Raw genomic sequence first — 21,483 nt, 5'->3', positions numbered from 1 at the left:
TTGGATGTTTGTGCCGATTTCAAATATCTGGTAATTCTTTTTCTATCTGTGGATTAGTCCTTGGAATAATTATTACTCACCCGCCATTCTTTGCAAAGACAACAGGGAAAAAACTATCTTAAAAGATCATATTTTAACATATGGCTACGATCTACAAAGTATGAAGAATACAATATTGAAAGTACTTCATGGATTGAACCATTATCAGCAAAAAGTAATTTTACACCTACCTATACTAAAACATCTGCTCTCAACATTGTAAGCTCTGCACATTTAGCTACATGTTGCAGAAAAAGTTTGTTTATATGTGCCCTAGATGACCGAGATGTCCTTCCTAAACATTTGCACAAAGTCCACAATTTGTATCATGAGAAAGGACTGTTCTAGCATCAACTGCAGTACAATTTCAGCAAGCATGGGCATTATAAATTGATATTATGGCTCAAATAGTGATGCACAAAATAATAACCTTGGCAGTTCAAAAGAAAATTATAGTTTTCAAAATCGCCCCTTCGTTAAATCGAGAACTTCGTAAAATCGAGAAAGTCATTTTTCTGACATTTCATTCAGTAAATGCGAAGTCTTTAAAGCAGCAGCATCGATAGAACTACCATAGTATCAATACTTTGTGTCCACGCACTGAAAATTTTAAAAATGCACGGAAAAGTCCTCAAAGGGGTCACACCACAAAGGTGTTACACTAACGTCCTTCGATTTCGAGATTGTCAAAAGCGTGCTGGCTGAGATGACATGCTCTGCAGCAACTTCACATTACTTCCGTACGCTCGTGACAGCACAAATGATATCCGCCTTCTCTTCAAGGGTCAGCACTCTTCTTTTGGGAGCTCCATTTCTCAGCAGTGCAGAACGCAGTAAAACTGATACCATATGCAGAAAGAACCGGTCGTGGGGAGAGACAGGCAACAAAAGAAAACGAAAATCCTAACAAAGCAACAAAGAGCGGAGAGACAAAGACTATCAGTGCCATCTGTCGCACGCGACACGAAGCAACCGTCGCCGCCGCTAGTGCCATCTAGTCTGGGTAGTCGATTCAGAGCCATGCGGAGAATCAGTGTTCCGCGCAGTTTCGTTTTGTAGGGTACCTCCGGTACCTCGATACTACCGCTGACACACGAACGGCAAACTTTGACCTATACATGCCTTGCACGTGACGTCATATGGCACCGTACCAGCCGCCATTTCTCCGTACCAGGTTCCTGTACGGAGCCTTCTGCGGCATACATTTGGCACCATCGAATCTGCTCTTGTCGGCAAGCCTTGACCAGAAAAACAAATTCGATGGTGTCAAATGTAGGCTGCAGAATTTACGGCACAGGAGAACGGTACGGAGCAATGGCGGCTGATGTGACGTCAATGCAAGCCATGTATACTGGGTGAAATAAATGCAGAATAGCTTTCTTTTTGCATACAGTTTTTTCGGGAATACTTCTTTAACTCAGGTTTGGGAGTCAATTTACTTTGCTATTATGAGTTCATACAAGGGTTAAGCCCTGTAGGAAAACTTCAGCAGAAACACAATTTGTTCGTTAGATCGGGAAATTCGTAACATCGGGGTCCGTCAAATCGAGTTTTGACTGTATTTGTACAAAATTTCATTCAATTTGGTGCATAAATAGCGGAACTATTTTTAACTGCCACGTTTCCAAGTGTTTCTAGTCAAATGCAGAACCGCTTCACTTTCCTTTCAAAGGATGGAGTCAGCCATGCGGCGAGCATGTCTGAGCGGAGAGAGGGTCGCCCACCTTCATGCGGCAAGCCTTGTTGGGGTTCCGAACGGCCTTCTCGTCGAAGGAGAACTCGTGCTCCCGGATGACGGCCCGGCTGTCCTTGTCCCCAATGTAGGTCACCACGTAGAAGTCCGGCGCCCATAGCTCAAACTCTCGCTCCCAGTTGATGATGGTCGACAGGGGGGCACTCACCAGGAACGGGCCCCGGCAGAGGCCCTGGGGACGAGAACGGGGGGACTCGCTTGCTCAGACCGCCGCCACGAGGCAGAACGAAGGCGCACGAACCACGCCACAAACTGTCGATCTACCAACGTCGATCCAACTGATTCGACACACTGGCCAGGTTTTGACGACGCTCAATTTCTTTTTATTGGAAGTGGTGGCGCAAAATACTTGCCCCGAATCCAACGCTGAATGTTTAATTTTTAGACTGACAATACTTACCCCTGAATTCGAGGTTGAATGTGTAATCCTTAGACAGAGCCATAACTATTGTTTATATTCACAAATGTAAACACTTCCTGCTGGTCGTGCTTGTTCCAGGCACTATGGCACAGCTTATTTGCTGTAGTTGTTAGTCAACAGGTGCTACTCGCTGAAACACCACATGCCCGGCGTACGAGAAGCGCTCCTCTACGTCAAAGTGACACTCCCTGCTTCTCGCACGGTGTTTCCGAGAGCGCCTGCTCTACGGCACTGGTAGTATTGCAGCGGTCACAGCAAACAAAGTCTGCTCTAGTACAGCGATGTATACGATGGCGACAGAGGTTGGGCCACCAATGCACAGCTCAGTAAGATGCGCCCAAGCTGAAGGAGTAACTACTCAGAACTGCTTGAACTTGTGAAGTCCGAGGCAAGCGTGCATCTCGAGCACCGGGAAACCCAGGCACCTGGGGTCCAGGACTATGGAACCCGGAAACTAAGATACCTGGGAGCTAGATAACTGGGGACTAAGGTTCCTGGGGACAAAGGTCCCTGTGTGTGAACTAATGAATCTGGGAAATAACATATCTGGGGATAAACATACTCGGGGACAAACATATCTGAGGACTTAGGTTCCTGTGAACTAAAGTGCTTAGGGATTAAGGCACCTCAGAACTAAGGCTGCCAAGGACTAAGGTAGCTGGGGACTAAGCTACATGGGAACTAAGATACCCGGGTGCTAAGATGGCTAGGATTAAGGTATCTGGAAACTAAGGTAACTGGGAACTAAGCCTGAATGTCCCCAATTTAAGCAAAACCCCTACTCCGTCCCAGTGGCGTAGCCAGGGAAAGAGCTTATGAGGCACCAGTCCCCCCGCACCCCCCAAGGTCCAGCCGACCTTATAATACTACACATGCATTCTAAACCCCTAACCCAAATCATGGATATACCAGCCATCTCAAGCCCCACCCGAGAAAAATTCATGCCTACGCCACTGCTCTGTCCTCCTGGAGCAGGGGAGCAAAGAGAGAGAATGGGCGTACCTCCTTGAAGAGGGAGTAAAGGAACACGATGGTCTGGATGGTCTTGCCCAGCCCCATCTCGTCGGCCAGGATGGTGTCCGTGTGGTTGGCCCAGGAGAAGCGGAGCCAGTTGACCCCCTCCAGCTGGTACGGGTGCAGCTCATTGTCGTTCTCCACCACAAAGGGGGGCTGCACCTCATACTTCTTCTTGGGGTCCACGGGGGCCCGCTCGGGCATCGGGGAGCCCCGGCCCCCTCCACGGGAGTCCTCGTCCCGGAGATCCCTAGACTTTTTGCTTTTAGACTTGCTCTTCCCCCTAAAAACACATCCAGGAGAGAAAAAAAAAAAAAAAAAGAGCCTTATGTTAATGGTTAGAGACTTTGCTGCGGCAAGCTGCAATCAACAAACCCACAGTAGGGTCCCACTTTCACCTACAGAAGGCTCGCAATAATTCACTCGGATATTTCATACAACCGATTAATTCGAAGAAATAATCCAAATTTGGTTGTCCTGCTGTTTTTAATGAACGTAGATGCCGCTTTATTCAAACAGCCTTTTTTTGTGTAATTCATACATTTTCTTCTGGCAGCCCGGTTGAATGCACTTCTTTCCCAGCATCAGTGCACTGGGGGGGAGTGACAACCACGGAGCTCACTTCCGCGGGTGTTGCTTCTCTGCAGTGCACCAGTGCACTGCAGAGAAGTGCACTGGTGCCCTGCAGTGCGCCGGTCCTCGGTAAGAAGCACGCTCAACGGGGCTAATAGTCCACAATGGACAACTTTTTTGCTAGATGAGCGAAATTTTGGGTAGGGTTGTCATGTCAGCCTAAACAATCCACGATAGACAACATTTTTGAGGAATTAATAGACTTCTCCCATACATTTCACCAATGTTTTACGTGCGACATACCTGTTTATGATTTGTAGGCCTGTGTAAAGAATATCATCAAATATCTGCTTTGTATCTGCAGTCATCCATAGTCACCCATTTTATCTTGCATCACATTTATGTGCTGTAAGATCGATGCTTCCCTAAGGGTGTTTCGCAACGAGTCAAGCACCCTTATGGAAACACCAATTTTAACAAATTGCCATGCTATGGAATTATCTTGCCTCAAAAATAGTTCTGGCACCGCCTTTCACATAAACTTGTATTCAAGTACAAACAATTCATGGCTGAGACTGATCATTAGATCTATACATCTTTAACCGTAGCGCAGAGCAAAGCTGGAGACTTGTAGGCATACAAACAGAAACATACGCACTAAAAATGCAAGGTCAAGGTGCTTTTGTTGTGACTGATTCTTTTGGCTGAGGATAGTAAAAACAAGAGAGGTTATCTTCGCAATTTTTATGGCATTGGCATTACGGACCTATGATAAGCTGAAGTACAGCACCTTAAAGGTCAGATTGTGAAGGCCAATCTACGGAATCTCCTTCTACAAAGCAGAAAACCCTTCCTGGTCGCAACCTGTTCTCCTCTCCTAAAAGGAAAGGGGAAATCGGTGGCCGAGCGGGCTAGAGCGCACACCAGATCGGAGCACGTTGAGCAAAAGCTCGTGCTGCAGAACCCAGAAATCCTGGGTTCAATCCCCACCCCTGCTTGCTTTTATCTGGATTAGCATCGTAGCGGCAAGCGGGTGTGTGTCACTACTGTGTGGTGCACTTAAAGACCCCAGGCTAAATTTCTCATCTACAGCTGGGAGACAATTGGGGCTGACTAACTTGTGACTGTATAAGCATACCCACAAAAAAAATTACTGCTCCCAAGCGGGGTCTCTGATCAGAATGAACGGAAATCGAGGGATGGTTTCCTCCTCTCTAGCTACTCTTTCGGTCCACAAGGTCCATCGAGGACCTCAATGTACAAAGGAAGGAGTCAGTGACAGGGGCTAAAGGGGGAATAAGGAGGCAATATAAAGGGGAGGTGCTCACCCAGAGGCCTTCTTGCTCGTGGGGGGAGCGTCCTGTGCCTCCATGGAGGCCCTCAGGTCCCAGTAATCCTGGGTGGCCTTCTGGAGATCCGGGATCTCAAACTCCCCGGGGTCGTCGGGTGCCTCCCACGACGACTGGTCGTACGACAGCTCCCGCCACTTGACCAGGTACAGGGTCGAGCCGTCCTTGAGGGTGCGGTGGTTGATCACCCGGTGCACCTGCAGCCACTCGGGCCGGATGCCGTAGCGGTAGTACTTCTCCTCCAGGTTCTGGTAGTTCTTGCTGCCCGAGTGCTTCTCCTCCCGGTTGCTCTTGTCGCTGCTGCCGTTGCTCCCATCGTCCGGCAGTGGGGGATCGTCCATGTCATTCTTGCGGCAGTAGTTGCGGTACAGCCCCGGGTGGTACACGTCCAGCTGCGCGCCACCACGGTCGTTACAGCATATTCTGAACGCCCGCTTTCGCATGCCCCTACTGGCAATATGGCAGTAGGTAACCTTAGCAGAGGGACAGCTTTGCTCTACCGTTGCCAAATTGACAACGGCAGACTTCCTCTCTATATAATGTCAGGCATGGTGGTCGCAGAATATCGATAGGAACCTCTTCTGACATAAAAGTAAGGTTTGGACGCCAGACGTGGTATAAATGGATGTCCCTTCAAGTATGAAGAGTTAATTGGAACTGCAGTTTGTGAAGCAACTTTTTGGCAGCAATATTAAGGGTTATCTATTCAAAACAGAAGACAAAAATGACCCGTGTAACTGCACTTTCGGACCCATTTTTCTTCATTTTTCCCAACCCCAAATCTTCAATAAGTTTTGCCAAAAATAGTTAGCACCTACAATTCAACTGCCTTGTTACTTTGGGGGGCAGACTCCATAAAATCTTCTACTTCCCCCATTTCACCTAAAGTAGTTTTTATACATAGTTTTCCAATCTCTCATTACATTGAGGCAAACACTAACGATCACCACTGAGACTTCCCCAACTTTTCTCTAAGTTACCACCCATGATTTCCCCAACTCCTTACTTCAAGCAAAAGTTCCCAACAGTCCCTTTTCAGACTTTCTTAACATTTCCCCACACTTCCTCAGAAAAAGTTACGATAAATGATTTGCCTAGCTCTTGTTACTTTGAGGTAAAGTTTCCAAACAATCCACCCAGAGATATCCCCAACTTTGCCCCATTCTTCTGAAAATAGTTATCCCCATGATTTATCCCAACTGTCCCCACTTTTGGGAGAAAACTCTCCTACAACTCTCTCCTAACTTCCGAAGTACAATCCTCCCTCACACTTCCCCACCTTTCCTCCATTTCCCTAGGAAGAGTTATATGTACCATCAATGATTTCCATACTTTAGGGCAAAACTACCAAACAATCTCCTCGCAGACTTCCCTAACTTTTCTTCCATTTCCTAGGAAACAGTTACCACCAATGATTTGCCTCACTCTCATTACTGGGGAAGGGGAAGTTTACCCCAAGATTTCAACAAACTTTATACACCTCACTAACTCTCACTACTTTCTAGGGCAAATTCTCCATGGGGCTTCCCCAACCTTTCCCAGATTCCTCAGGAATATTTACCAATAATTTTCCTAAATCTAATTATTTTTGGGCCAACCTCTTTAACTATTCTCTTGACCCTTGCTCAACTTTTCCCAGGAAGCTGTTACCACCAAAATTTCCCCAACTCTCTAGCTTTGGGGAATAAAACTCCTTGTCCTTTCCTCAGACTATCCAACCTCCCCAATTTTCCTATAAATACTTCTCCCCCTTCTACCCTTACTACGTTTGAAGGAAAGGTCCCTTACAATTATCCACGAGGCTTCCCCAACTTTTCCCAGATTTACCAGGGATAGTTACCAGCCATAATTTCCCTAAATACTCACCTAAATACTTAAATACTTACTTAATAACTTTGGTGGGAACGCTCCTCACCAAGGCATCCCCCCAACCCTTCCCCGGCAAGCAGAGCCCGCGGGCTCGGACGCCGCGTGCATTCCTCGCCCACCCACCTGGTTCTCCGAGATCCAGGAGCAGTGCCAGTAGGACATGTCGTGCCACTTGACAAAGAACTCGCGCAGCGGCTTGGGCTGCGGCTTCTTGCTCGTCGACGGCTGCGGGGCCGCAGACGATGTCGAGGGGGTGCTGGTCAAGGGGTCCTCGGCCTTCCCGCCTTCCTCCTTCTTGACGTCAGGGCCGCTTGCGTCGCCTTTCACCTCGGCCCAGCGCCAGAACAGGATTCTCTGAACCTTGCCCTTGAGTGGCTCCACCTGGTGACGCCACCGCCGCACAGGGGGGACAGCGGTCGCGGGGGGAGGGGAGAGACACGGGGGAAAAGGGGAGGAGGAGACCGGCGTTGTGGAATGCTGCGAGAACGCTGTTGCCACCCTTTGAGCCGAACGCAAAAGCGATGGCGGCAACCCGGCGAGGGGCTTTCGAGCGATTCAGGGACACAAAGGAGATACACATGCCACGGACGATAATTAATGTCTCTTGTTTTCAATAGATAATGGAAAACACTGATGAATGTACGGCAAAGTTGTTTTACAGCTATGTAGATAGCAGCAATAATGCTGTCTGAAAGGTGTGCAATCAGAGGGACTAAAGGGGATGAAGATACTCCTGAAATTTCACAGGGTGTAATACAGCACTAAATACACATTTGGTGAAAGATTGTAATCGTTACACGCAGGTGCCAATTTTTCCAGTTAATTCTATGGCGTGCCCCCTTCATTTGTAACACACCATACAAGTGTCCCCGGGCATAAAAAAGAGGTTCATTATATGCAGGTGTGGTCAGAGCACCTCAGATGGCAACAGCATCTACAAATCCAGAAAAAGACTGCTGCCACTACACAATATCCATGGCCTAAAGAAAGATATAGTGAACCTCTGTATCCCCCTACAATGTGGCATTGGTCCTCGTTTATATCCCTGAATCTCCCTTCCTGCACAACCCCAGGAGGGCCAACAATACTTTTGTTTCAGGTGCAAGCAAAACCAACAAAAGTGCCTCCCAAACTCTGCATTGTGAGACCCTTCTGTTGCATATCAGAGGCGTTTGAAATTGGTCAAAGTCAAATGAGCAGTAGAGATGGTACAACAGAGAACAAAAAAAAATATTTCTGGGCACCGCAATCACTAATTACCCCGAGGCTAAAGCAAAAGAAAGACAAAGTTGATAAAAAAAAAGGGGGGGGGGGGGGGGGGGGGGAACTGTCGCTGTACCAGCTCTTCTGCACTTTAGCCAGCCGTATTGCAGTGCTCACAGTAGAATATATCACAAAAGCTGACAGATCACGAAATTTCTCTGGTGCAATACACACACATACATAAAAGGAAACAATGCTGCCAAACCAAAAAGGAATGCTTACATTTTTCCTATTCTTAGATTATTCCAGACATTTCCAGCATTCAAGGCATTATGCCAATAGCAAATTGTTTCCTCCCAAGTCCCTTATTGAGGGGGGAGGCTGGTCTTTAACTTTGTGTTTTTTATCTTTCATTTATCGTGCTGAAATTCAGGATACTAATGTATTTATAAGTAGTGATTTCAAATGTGCAATTAGTTTTCAGATAGCTTTACGAAATCACGAGTTATTAATAAATTTGCCATTTTAATTAGGTTCTCTTTACGGGTCGTTAGCGTAAAATTCTTCAGAATCTTTCAGAAATTTTTATAGAATTGCATTAACCTAGACATGTTTTGTGCGGTGATGCTATTTTTGTCGCTTTATATCTCATACAATAATTTTAATTAATTAATCTAAAAAAGATATAACCTCCCATTTTGTGCAACTTCATTTTAAATGTTTTCTACCAATGTAATATCATTAGATTAGGCTTAAAATAGCATCACCGCACAAAACATGTCTTGGTGAATGTAATTCTATAAAAAATTGTGATATATTCTGAACAATCTTATGGTAACGGCCCGTAAGGAGGACCTAATTAAAATTACAAATTTGTTAATAACTCAGGATCTAGTTAAGCTATCTAAAAATGAATTGCATATTTGAAATCACCACTGAGAAATACATCAGTATACTGAATTTCAGCTTGATAAATGAAAAATAAAAAACAAAAAGTTAAAGACCAGCCTCCCCCCTTGAATTACCTAGCTACAGCTTTCCATAATGGCCATAACAATTTAGTAGACCATTTATTGGACGTATCTGCTACTGGATCCCCCTTTCAACACTCGTATTGATGCACCACATGCAGAAAGTAAGACAGCAGAATGAAGCCAACCAAACTGGAACTGGCATTTTCTGAGCAACAAAAGAAAAAAAGAACTTAACAGTAGTCTGTTGCAACAATGCTATAAGCTTCATAATTTATAGACATAATTTCTCTCATTTTCACAGGCACATGAAGCAAACCAAAACACTGCTGTGCAGTCATTTTTACCCAAACACCTTACCATCTAAGAAAATAGAAAGTAAAACAATGAGATTTCATTGTATTGTTTCAAAATGTCTGAGCTGATCCAGCTTTCGCTCTCCAATTCATGATACACTGCAAAGGTATGTGCCTACAGGGATAAATTATTATAATTATTAAATTACTAAAGTAACATTTCTCTTATACCGTATTTGCTCAAGTAATAGCCACACTTCTTATGAACAAGGACCTTGCGTCTACTTTTCTGCAGAACACACATACAGCCAATCATCGCATTCTGCATAAAAAATGCAGCGAATAACGAGGTCAAAAACACAATTCTCTGTAAGAATGTGATCAGGGTAGATAGCATTTTCGCGTGAAGACATCATCTCTGTCCCATAAACCACTGCCATTTTTCTGCCGATCGTGGTGAATCACTATACCTGTGCTCCGCCAGAAATCCGACCCAGAGGTCTTGTTCATAAGCAGCACGGCTATTGCTTGAGCAAATACGGTGTTAAAAAGAATACCAACATAGCCAAAAATTTATTTCTTTATTTTACTTTCTAGACTAAGTTCTGACAGTGAACGCACAGATAAGAAAGAAAAAGAGACAAGGAATCTCAACAACAAGGTTATGTTAAAACACAAGCTTGCTACATTTTGCAGTACCAAACAATGAATAAACGACGCAATATTAAAATAATTTGCCTGCCATGCCTATAAAGTGGCTACTCATAAAATAGCATAGGCAGATGACTGCACTGGCGTACGTTGACATATCGGTGAAACTCCACATTGCCATGAAGCAAAGCCCAAGAAATCGTGCCGCAATTATTTTTCTTTTTCTCAATGAGAAGTCGAGAAATCCCACGACATAATCATTGCGATGTCACGCTTCCCACTGGCACAGTTCAAGAGAATGAAAAACGAAATTCGACACTGTCCCTTGTCACCGTTTCATCTGACTGCAAGGCCTTTCTCTTCCTGCAGTTGCAAGGAACAGAAAGAGAAAGAGACATGAGAAAGAAAAAAGAGGCCGACAGGACAGAGAAAGGGAGACGTAAGGAGCAAAGGAGACAACACGAAGAAAGGGTCAGAAAGAGGAAGCCCAAACGTCCAAACCTTGTCCCGTAGAATACGAAAGGGTAGAGGCCGAAAGAATCAGAGAAAAAAAGAAAACGTTCACACACACGCAAGCGAGACAAACAGAAGAGTAAAGGCCGGTTTACATCGAGGCAACAGTTGGTCAACTCGATCAAGAACACGGACAAAATGCTTTGTTACCGTCCCGTTATGCCGATCATAGACAGGTAAATCAACCCCATTTCACCTGTCAGTTTGCACCCTGTTGGCCAAGCGTTAAATAATGTTAACACACTAAAAAAAACAAAAAAATTTAACACACGATTTGTGGCATACTTGAAGCTCTAGTAGAAGCAGGAGAGGCTTTCACAGGTGAAAGTACAGGACCAGGCAGTTCGCAATAGCGGCGTTAATATTGACCAAGAACATGCGTAGCGTGGCATGCGGAGAATAACAAAACCAAAACTCAGCCACGACAACTCTCGCAAAGAGTGCTATCTGCGCAAAAAAAGAAAGCAGCTAGGAAGCTCTGGGCATTCGTGCAGTCAGCAGCAGGCAGGCAATGCACCATTTTGTGTCTGACCACTGTCAGACTCCCATCCCAGATTTATGAGAGCAAAACACTGCGATGTGACCTTGGAAAACTTCAGCCCCACTAAAATGTAATCGGGACCAGAAGGAGCAGGCCTAAAACATCTATGACTTCTTGCACAAAGGTAGATCACAATAGTACTATGTATGCACATGCAAATGACCCCATAGTTGTGGGTGCAAGAAAAATAGTGTTACCTAGACATCCAGAGGTGCTACTACAGCTTCAGAGGACTAAGCAGTTGTTTTTAGGAAAACTATGATCTGAATGATGTAGAGCCTTGAACAAAAGACAAACACCTAACCATACAGTAAACAAGATTTCTTTTTCTTTTTTTTTTTCCAGTTTGGTTTGGCAGCAACCTTGTAACATTTAGTACCCCTATTCAGGCTTGAAGTTATAAAACTCGGCACCAGCTTTGCCGAATAGAGTAACCCCTGTAAGACAGCATAAGACATGTCACTTTTCAACCACAATGACTGCACCATTTGTTATGATTCCCTATCTCCGTCCTAAACGTTTGGTAACAAAAACAGTATTCACTGCCATTTAGTTTGCATTGTTCCAGTTTCAAATGCATCCAATATATAGCCTCGATCCTTCGACATATTTGCACAGGGTGTTCCTTTTAGCGTGTTACAAAGTTTTACAACAAAACATTCTACTACTGTTACATTACAAAACTGCAATCAATGAGACTCCATTCCAATTTAATATTGCTGCTGAAATACAAAATTTTTTTGAAGGTTCGATGAAACCCCCAGTACCCTTTGAAATTTAGAACACTGGCAGAACAGTTGACACATTGCCTCAAATACAAACCCTAAAGCCGCAAGTCCAAAAAACATAGGTAAAAAAAAAAAAGAAAAAAGGACTGCTTACTTGGACGTTTTGTTATTTCATGAAATAAAAAGAGACTCTAAAGGGAACACCCCGTGCCAAACCTCGCACAGAAGTCGTCAATACCTTATCTACTATTTATTCGAGATGAGAGAAACGGACAGCACACAAACGACTTCTGGTTACCAAAGAGGGAAAACTGGAGTGCGTTAAGAGAGTAGCGAGTGTGTTAGAGAGAGAGAGAGACAGTGAAAAGCCAAAAGCAGGCGACTCTCCTCATTACAAGGGCAGAGAGAGAGAGACAGAGAGAGAGGCGTAGGAGAAGGAGACCACTTGCCGAGCAGCGTGGACAGTTCCACTTTCCGGTGGGGACGTTTTTCAGAGGGGGGTTCAGACAAAAGGTGTGGAAGGCCGCAGGACAACTGTCACAACACAATAACTCGCCACCGTCTTTACACACCCGGCAGAACTCCATGTGCTCGTCTTCCTCCTGTTCCTGGATGCCTTCCCCTTCCTGCAGTGCAACCAGATTGGGGGAGAGGAGAGGGTGGGGGGAAAGGGAAACACAGCCAAAGGGGGAGGGGGGACCGACCTGGTCTCCCCCTCGCACCCGCAACATGGTTTGCACGGTACGCAACTGACCAAGCAGTTATAGCTGGGGTTCCGTGTTTTCGGGGTTTAATACGGGGGTGTTTTTTCGGGTTTCATCTTTTTCATGGATTCGTTGTTTTTCAATTTTTGGACAAAAATAGTTTCTCAGGACTTCCATGCAAGTAAATAGGGCACAGATATAGACTTCGGAACCTTCGAGGAACACACACGCCGCCCGAACACTTGGAAAATGTCTCCGTATCTACAATAGAGGAAAACGAAATAATGTGAGTGGTTCCGAAGAAAGAAGCGAATTTGTTAGGGCCCGTGGGCAGGGCAAGCCAAAAACAACGCCGAAGGTTATGATCTCTTCCTGCAAAGCTCGGTTTTTTTCCTCTTCAAAGGTCGGCTCGAATTTTAGGCTTTTCGGTTTTCCCCGATTTTGACAAGACTGGCTCGGGGGCGAATTTTCGGGGTCTGTCGGTATTTACCGAAAACACGGAACCCCGGTTATAGCCACTGACAGAACGAGAACGAGCATGACGGGAGGCAAGGAGCCCGTGCCGGAGGCCGGACATTCTTTGAAAAAGACACCCTCCTGTTCTCGTTCTGTCGGCGACAATAGTACGAGCAAATTGAAGGCGGGTTCATTTGACCTGCCTAACCGGCCAAACTGGTTCGTGCAATTCGGGAACTGGTATGTTTGATTTGGTTGGAAGTTACAGTTAGCTGGCTTTCGTGTTGCACGGCTCCTGCACTTCGCTGAACCAGGGGTCTGAACTGGTTCAGAGCTCGCTGCCAAGTCGAACGAGCCTAGTAAGTATGATTCAATGACATTTGACATCGGGTGATCACTTCCCGCAACTGCCCGGCCCATTGAGAGTTTTCTTCAAACCAGGGATGGGCAAAATACATGCAAATATGTATCGAAATACAAATACAAAATACTTCGTCAAAAATGTATTTAATTACAAATCTAATTACATTTCCAAAAAAGTATTTAAATACAAGATACAAATACAACCAAATGTATTTGGTCTCCTCCAAATACTTTTCCAAATACATTCCTCAAAATTTACGTCAGCGACTTCCGGACACCTGCAACGGGTTTCTGGGTATCTCATTTTAATTTTGCATCCCCCACTCGGGAGTTAGTGTGCGAGGCTCTAGTAACGTAACAGAAATATAATCACAAAAAAAATGCTATTAGCTTGGATGTAATAGGTAAAAAAAGTACAGAGCTTCAAGCAGCTTTTTTTGTCGATTACATTTTGGTATAGACCAAGGGTGGCCACGCTGACCCGGTCTCAGAGCCGCAAACAAAATCACGAAACTTCCAAGAGCCGCAAGGGGGGAGGGGAGGGGGGAGGGGGCGCAAACTTTTGTTCAGAGCAATAAACGAAACTCGAACTACTTTCAATCTATCCGAGTCAAAAGCGGCCCAACTCTACGTAAGGTAGCAGTAGCGCAAGACTACCAAACCGCAACCTGTCTTTCGATTTAAAACGCGTTTCATTTCTCTATTTGGGGAAGTGCTTGTGTGACAAGGAGGGAGGCGTGGAAGGGGGGGGGGGGGGGGTAGGGGAGGGAGCCGCGAGCCGCACTTTCAGACGCGAAGAGCCAGCTTGCGGCTCGCGAGCCGCAGCTTGGCCGCCCCTGGTATAGGCCAACAGAGAACCGAGACGACCAAGACGCGCAGCACTAGCTAGAGAATTTTTTATTGTTGAAACTCGCACCAGTTACAAAAATCTGGACAACCCGCGCATTTAGAATGTTCTAGGCAAAAATATGGAGGGAAATCAGGCTGGAAAGCATCACAAGTTGTCGCAGGTACTTATTTAGCCAGTCTGCCTGTGAACGTCGATTTCGTCACTATTCTTGCCCTGGACTAGCACCGTAGTCACAAAGTCACTAAACGCTTGTGCTTGATTGAGGGACACTGCATTCTGTGCAGAACGTAGTTTTCTTCCTGCTCTGGACAGTGACAATAAATTTGAGGGATGTATTTTCGTCCACAAAATTGTATTTAATTACAATTGTATTGGAAATACCCACGTTTTAGTATTTAAATACACACGTCAAATACATTACCCAATTTGTAATTAAATACAAATGCAAAATACACAAAGTATTTGAAATACGTATTTCAAATACTTGTATTTGAAATACTGCCCATCCCTGCTTCAAACCAACGTGTTTGCGGTATCTCAGTGGCCATAAAGTTGTCTTTTGTAGGTTTTATTATTTTCAATTCTTAATGTATGCCTTGGATGGCCTAGAACGTCAATATTTCAGGTTCCGAGCTATAACCGCGCGCAACCGAGGATTCAAGAGCTAGAGCGATCCTGAACACTCGATTCATGAACGGCAGTTTTCGTGTGGCGAAAAAACAAATTTCGAACCGCAAATATGCTTTAATTCTTTTTCTGGGTAGATGGACCTTCCTACGTTGTGTTTGGGTTAAAATATTGGCTAGCATGAACACGTTGTTGGTGTCCATTGACCCATTGACCTGATCTAGCCCCAACCAAGCCTAGCCGAACTCATCATCCTTAGAACCAGGATAACCAATCAGGCACTGTCACAAACAGCGGCAGCTTTTTTGTTTATTTTCGTTCATGCTCACGCCACCGTGAACCGGGAGATGCGCCACTAACAGCTCCTGCTGTAATTTCCTTTTTGTTTTATTTCGTTCATGCTCCCGCCGTCGCCAAATTTTTCTGCCAAATTTGGCAGGGAAACGGAATTGGTGCATAGGTCACGCGACATCAATTTTTCCTCTAAACTTAGCGGTGAACATGAATTTGTCTGTAGGTCCCGTGACGTCGGGTCACGTGATATCAAATTTGCCTCCAAATTTAGCGGGGAAATCTCTCAATTACACTCACGCAGTCGCGAAATTGGGGAACAGGCCTGTAAAAGCTGCCGCTTTATAACTGCAAGACACCACATGCCTCGATAGAACGTATAGTGGAGTAAAACTGGTCTTATATTTCTACTCGGGCGTGTCACTAATCGAATCAATAAATGCTTAGCACAAGCTCCTCCAGGGTTCTGGAATAGTAAAAAGTTAAGATTTAATCGTTCCACTGCTATTGCACCTACAACTACCGCCACCAATGTGCGCTTCACTGCAATTGTGGAGCTTGCGGAAGCTGCTGAGAATGGAACTTGTTCAAATAAACTCGAGGACAACTTTCAGAGGCAACTTGGTTCTCCAATACACCACAAAATGGCAATGTAAAAACTTTTCTTCTTTTTTTTTTTTTCTTCTTTCTTTTTCTTTTGAAGCTCCCAATTTTTAAGCGTAGCACGATCATCTGCCAAACTGCACACAAGGCCACTCTTTCACTGCCCTTCCACTTCTCCCAAAAAAGAAAGCAAACGGTCCAGTCTATCGCATGCACACTACTGCCTTTGCACAGTAGTATGCACGCATTGCGCGTGACAAGAGCACACGACCGATGCGCACGCACACTGCACACAAGAATGACGCATCTGCATGGTGGCTGTGCCGTTCCGCCTTCCGAGATTTGAAGCGCAATCCCGAAAGTGCCCAACGTCAGAGGTCGCCGCCGCTCAGCTACCAATTCCACAAAACTGGCACAGAAAGATGTCCTCGAGCGGAACGTACCCGCCCTGGCCGTCTACCTCTGCACTAAACGAAGCAGAGCTAGACTTTGAGCCCGGGGGAGGGGTTCGTCCCCGGGAGGAGGGGCGCGCCGGAGGGGTCCACTCACGCAATGGGGACAGCTCCATTTTCCCTCGGGGGGCTCCTCCAGCTCTGGCTCCAAGCAGACCAGATGGTAGGCACGTGGACACGTGTCGCACAATATGATTTCACCCCCTTGTTGGCACACCTCACAGTAGTCCTGATGGTCGGTCTGCGGGGAGAAGCACCAGACGGGTTCAAGAGGAATGCACGGGGTACGGCGAATTCGCGCCGAAACGCAGGAGACGTTTGCGTCTGCTCTTGAATCCAAGCAGACGTCTTCGCTTGGGAAAGCATCCTACGTGCTAGAAATCTTTATGTGGGTCTATGCAGAGTGCAAGTTCGTCTGCTTCTTGAGCGGAGGTCACGGTGACACGTCAGAACGTCGAGTTCTGACTGGCTCCGATTGGAAGGAGAGTGAGTAGACCTTAATGCTAGCAGCCTCAAAGTCTACTCACTATCCTTCCAATAGAGCCAATTAGAGCTAGGCACTTTGATGTCACCGCAAGAAGCAGACAAACTTGAGCTCTGCATTGCTGCCTTCCCCTATTGATGTGTTAACTTTGGAATGCATGCGCAACCTCAAGAATGCAACCTTCAAGTTTGACAGCAATGCTCATTCATTATTACAGTTACGAAAATTTAAGAAGCAACGTTTGTCACCACTCTAACAACAATATTTTTAACATTTCCAGTTTCTCTTTTTGTTTTTTTTACCATAAAACAGGTCATAGACACATAGGTTGTTTGTGTTGCATCCTGCACTCAGTGGATAATAAAAAAAAAAAAAAAAATAGTGGACTCTTTTACGATGCTCTTTTGTATTCACGCTACGCCCCAAAGTGCACAAAACAACTTTCAAGAGATACTGTACCGAAATTTGGATTTTGAAAAATAAGGCCGCAGAAGCGTTGAATGGGGGGGCTACGAACTCTAAAACCTCACTCATACATCGATATCTCAAACAAAGGGCCTTATTTTTGGAAAAGAAGGGTGCGATCAAGCGAGGACTCTGACGTCATGATCCTCCTGAGAAAGTTGAGGATGAGGGAAAACGGCCTCACTTTTCTCCTCCTCACTTCTGTTCACCAGCTCGACGGGACGAAGCGAGGAGGAGAGGGAATGAGAATCGTGACGTCACATGTCTCGTCCGCCTCGTCGGCCGCGTTCAGTCGCACAATTTTTACCAAAAAATACGGCCATCCGTTCGAGGTATCGCTGTACGAGCGGTCTTTTTGGGTACTGCAGCATCCTGCATATCGCTCCAGCCGTGTTTTGCGAGCTACAAATTTCGGTTCAGTATCCCTTTAAAGGGGTGCTAAACCACTGTCTGCGATAGTCTACTTATGGCCGTAATTGAATCTATGGGCTCCCGCATGACCAATTTATTTATTAAAATCGGTATAAAAAATCTAGACACCACAGGGCACCCTTTATAGTCTGTTGCAACTCACAACTCAAGAAGGTAAGGCGAGGGTAAGACGGGCCGGGGAGGAGAAAGCAGATGGAACGCCGGAGAAGAGAGGAAAAACCTCCTCCTCTCTTTAGCGTTCCGTCTATTCCGAGGTAATCAATCTTTGATAGCTATTTTAATAAAAAAAAATTGGCAATGCATTAATGTCATTTTTTTTTTAGGATACTTAGAGCCCAGAGATTGAGTTATGACCATAAACAGACTATTGCAGTAGGTGGTTTATGCCCCTTTAGAGGGCACAACATCACAAACAGCAACGAAACAAGCTATGTCGGAACTAATTACAGATTTGAAGAGAAAATATAAAGCTCTATACAAATTTTCAGTCGGCTATCAAGAATAATAAAAGAAAGAATTTCTGAGGTCCCCTTTCAATGGAAAGGTTTACAAGGTTATTTGTTTTATTAGAATTTCTTTTGCCACATGCAATTTTTTTTCAGAAACATACAGCTGAGCAAATAGCACAGGATCTTAAACTGCACCAAATTTTATGACTGGGACAGGAAGTTAAAAATAAGACTTATTTATCCCTGCTAAAATACTTTATGCAAAATTTTAAAAAAAATTTAAAAAATAAGTGTTAATTGTGTTTGTTTTGACAAAACAATAAAAACAAAGTCAACACGACTGGTGTAAATTAAAACACCAAGCCATAGAAAAAAAACACATCTAACTTTTATTTGACCTATGCAATGAAGAATGCCTCCAAAAAATTGCAGTGGCTTAGCTCGGCCATGCCAGGATATACGTAGCATGAGCTCATGCGCGCAAAATGAGAGGCGCTATCAAGCGGCTCCGGTGCAGCGTCAGACTTGGCTACTGCGCAACAAAGGCGCACAGCTGGGCACGCGGCGGTGCCAGTGCGTCTGCCGCGGCTATAATGTCACTCCTCTGGAATGCGCAGAAAGGCGAGCTGCTGCGACGGCGGCTGTTCCTCGCGCATGCGCAGCAAGGCTCTTTGGGAGCCACGCGAAACTGCTCAACTTCGGCCGGTGTAGCCCACGCTACAAAATGTGCATTCACCACCTAGTTACAGTAACCTTAAATGCAACTATATTCAGATACAAGTCAAGAATGTGCCAGAAAACCTTTCCTCCAGCACGAGCTCTAGCTCCAGCAGGCAACGTGTTCTTAACTTGTATCCAACTACAGTGGCAACGTGTTCTTAACTTGTATCCAACTACAGTGAGGTTAAAAAATCAATTTGAGCACTCCACTACATCGCTGTCACAACAAAATCTATCTCCCCAACCCCCTTTTGCGAGAAGGAGGAGGAAAAGGTGAAGGAGGAGGAGGAGGGGGAGGAGAGGGAGGAGGAGGGGTATGCACGTTACCTCGTAGCCGTCGTTCTCGGCGTCCGAGTTTGGGAAGCTCGCAGTGGTCTTGGTCTTCTTCTTCTTCTTGGCCTTCTTGGCGCGTCCCTTCTTGGAGGAGGACGAGGAGGCCTTGTCGCTCTTGGCAGGGGGAGGAGTCATATTCTGCGCCTCTTCCAGCGCAGCCTCAAAGTCAGCGTCGCTCTGGTCGCTCACGCTGTTCTCTTCCTCCTGCGGCACGAGCGACGCATTGTCAGCAAGGCCGCACAACCGACCTCCACCGTCTCCCATGCTCCGTTCACCCCTAGGCTGACGGTGTGGTGGGAGCTGCGCAGCTCGCCGGACCCACTGACCATCTCCCCTTCGTCGCCCGACCCCACTTTCTGCACGTGGGTGTGTGGGCCAGAGTGCGACTGTGTGGCGGAAGATTGGCGTACGACTGGTCCACCGAGCACGAAGCTTCCGCTGAACTGTCAACTTAGCAGTGAAGGCGGAACAGGTGGACTTGATAGTGATTACGGGTTTTCTGGTAAAAGGGCATATTAGGCCATACTGCACCAACCTAGGTTAGGCGGACAAGAGAATGGGTAATTCTGCCTTTGTCGTTCAGACGAACAGGGACGTGCTGGCTGAACTAAGAGATCTGAAGGCAGCAGCCCGGTTATCAAAAATGGCCATATTTCCCCTAAAAAAAGTGCACTGCAGGCCCCTGTCTTTCAAAAGAACATCGCTGAGTTACTATCAATGCACACTGGACCATGCTCGCTACAGCTTACTAAACTATAGTCAAATTTCTCCTCAACAGAGTGCAATAAAGGCCCTCACCTTAAGAAAAAATGGCTGAGCAACTATATTTACCTAATTACCACTCATTAGTGTTATGCAGGGCCCAGATCTAAGAATAAAATGTAATCGAAAGTTGTTAAAAACAAAAAACAAGTCTATTTTTTACACTGGCCAAATCAAACTTTCATGGGATAATAGAGAACCCTCTTCTTGACATTCATTATCTGTGTTACCCAAATAAAAGCTCCTTGGCTATGTAATGATTCTGTACAGTCGCTAACTAAGACAACTGAGCTGCCATTTTATGAGTGACACAACCATCTGAGTTGATGCATGCCACATTCTACAGGTATAGTCAGCTAATTTTGATATGCACAAATGATGTGATGCACCTTAACATAAAACATGGTCCATTAACAAAAAATGGTGTGCCGCCCATATGGTGTGCCGCCCATACCGTCCACCACAAAAGGCTGCTTGCATAGCTAGCAAACGGCACACGCAGGACCCAAATGTGGAAGTACGTACCGAGCTTTGCTTCTTGCGCTTGCCGATGCCACCTAGCTTGATCTTAAGCAGGGGCACCGACTTCTTCTTTTTGGTTTTGCTCCGACTCGACCGCTCTCCATCTACGTCCCATCACAACCGCAACAAAGGAATGAAACAATTGCACCAAACAAATGAAAAAAATGAAGTATACTGGGATGCCGTGTATCTCCACACCCCCAAAACAGAGAAGCAGCCTGCAGGAATTTTCCGGCAGCCTCGTGCAAATGCGAGACAAGTTAGTTTGCGAGTTGAACAACGGCGTTGCCAGCTGCTTTCACGTGACTGTCACCAAGTCAATCGGAAGGCATTTTACTTTCGAAGCATTGCCAGTTCCCAATTTTCTTCTTGTCCCAGATTAAATTTTCTACCAGTTTTATGTACGAGTCATTAAGTCGGCATTCCTTGCCTCTGCCAATCGAGACAAGGACCCGATTAAAAAACAGAATGTATGGACGGATGTGCAAAGTGCCGGCTCCCAAGACGTGCTCTAGCATTAAGATGAAACTGCCACGGCGCAATCTTGCAGCACATATGACAAGAACACTTGAAAAGAGGACTGTTATATTAGAAAAGTGGTCGAGCCCCAGTGCGGAACTGGGACGATTCCCACAGCGAAGGCCAAAGGATCTATTGCATCATGTTCTTATTAATGTAGCAGAACCTCATTGATACTCGGTTGATACGTTTTCCCAGCTGTTACGTTCAAAAACGACGGTCCTGTTTTACTTTCATGGAGATAAATGTATTAGTTTCCCGCCTGTTACGTTTGCTTTCCCGGTTTTTACATCCAGAAGTGTCGGCATTGTGGCGCTTCGGCACGCTGGGCGCCAGGCTGCCACGCTGGCTTCGAAGCAAAGCTAGCGAAACAAAGCCGAACCATGCAATGTGCTTCCCACGGCACGTGTGGGCACGCAAACGCCTGTCTTCCCTTTACTCCTTTCCCATTCTTTTCCGCCTCCTCGCTGGGCTTTGCTGAGCTTTGCCGCAGCTTCCCATCCTTCCCATCTTGCCCGGGTGTGACCTTG

At 45.7% G+C, this 21,483-nt stretch overlaps 1 protein-coding gene across 17 annotated transcripts in view; it reads right to left on the bottom strand.

Annotated features, from left to right (window-relative positions):
* Window positions 1–21,483, bottom strand: part of LOC8053486 (chromodomain-helicase-DNA-binding protein 4) — a 78,923-nt gene that overhangs the window by 38,459 nt on the left and 18,981 nt on the right. For 12 of the 17 annotated variants that reach the window (XM_040505167.2, XM_029983213.4, XM_029983214.4 and 9 more), the window contains exons 6-13: window positions 20,438–20,538; window positions 19,145–19,354; window positions 16,365–16,508; window positions 12,371–12,547; window positions 7,142–7,399; window positions 5,129–5,541; window positions 3,216–3,510; window positions 1,764–1,964 (exon numbers count right to left, since the gene is read on the bottom strand). In XM_040505167.2, coding sequence (XP_040361101.1) covers window positions 1,764–1,964; window positions 3,216–3,510; window positions 5,129–5,541; window positions 7,142–7,399; window positions 12,371–12,547; window positions 16,365–16,508; window positions 19,145–19,354; window positions 20,438–20,538 — 1,799 coding nt within the window. The remainder of the gene's footprint in view (window positions 1–1,763; window positions 1,965–3,215; window positions 3,511–5,128; window positions 5,542–7,141; window positions 7,400–12,370; window positions 12,548–16,364; window positions 16,509–19,144; window positions 19,355–20,437; window positions 20,539–21,483) is intronic. The other 5 variants (XM_040505170.2, XM_029983222.4, XM_029983223.4 and 2 more) reach the window with 1 other exon arrangement.

The sequence above is a fragment of the Ixodes scapularis genome, unplaced genomic scaffold (assembly GCF_016920785.2).
Source record: "Ixodes scapularis isolate PalLabHiFi unplaced genomic scaffold, ASM1692078v2 PGA_scaffold1__304_contigs__length_218370807, whole genome shotgun sequence".
Lineage (NCBI taxonomy): Eukaryota > Metazoa > Arthropoda > Arachnida > Ixodida > Ixodidae > Ixodes > Ixodes scapularis.
Note: the sequence above shows the minus strand (reverse complement) of the source record. Positions and strands in the feature narration are given on the sequence as shown.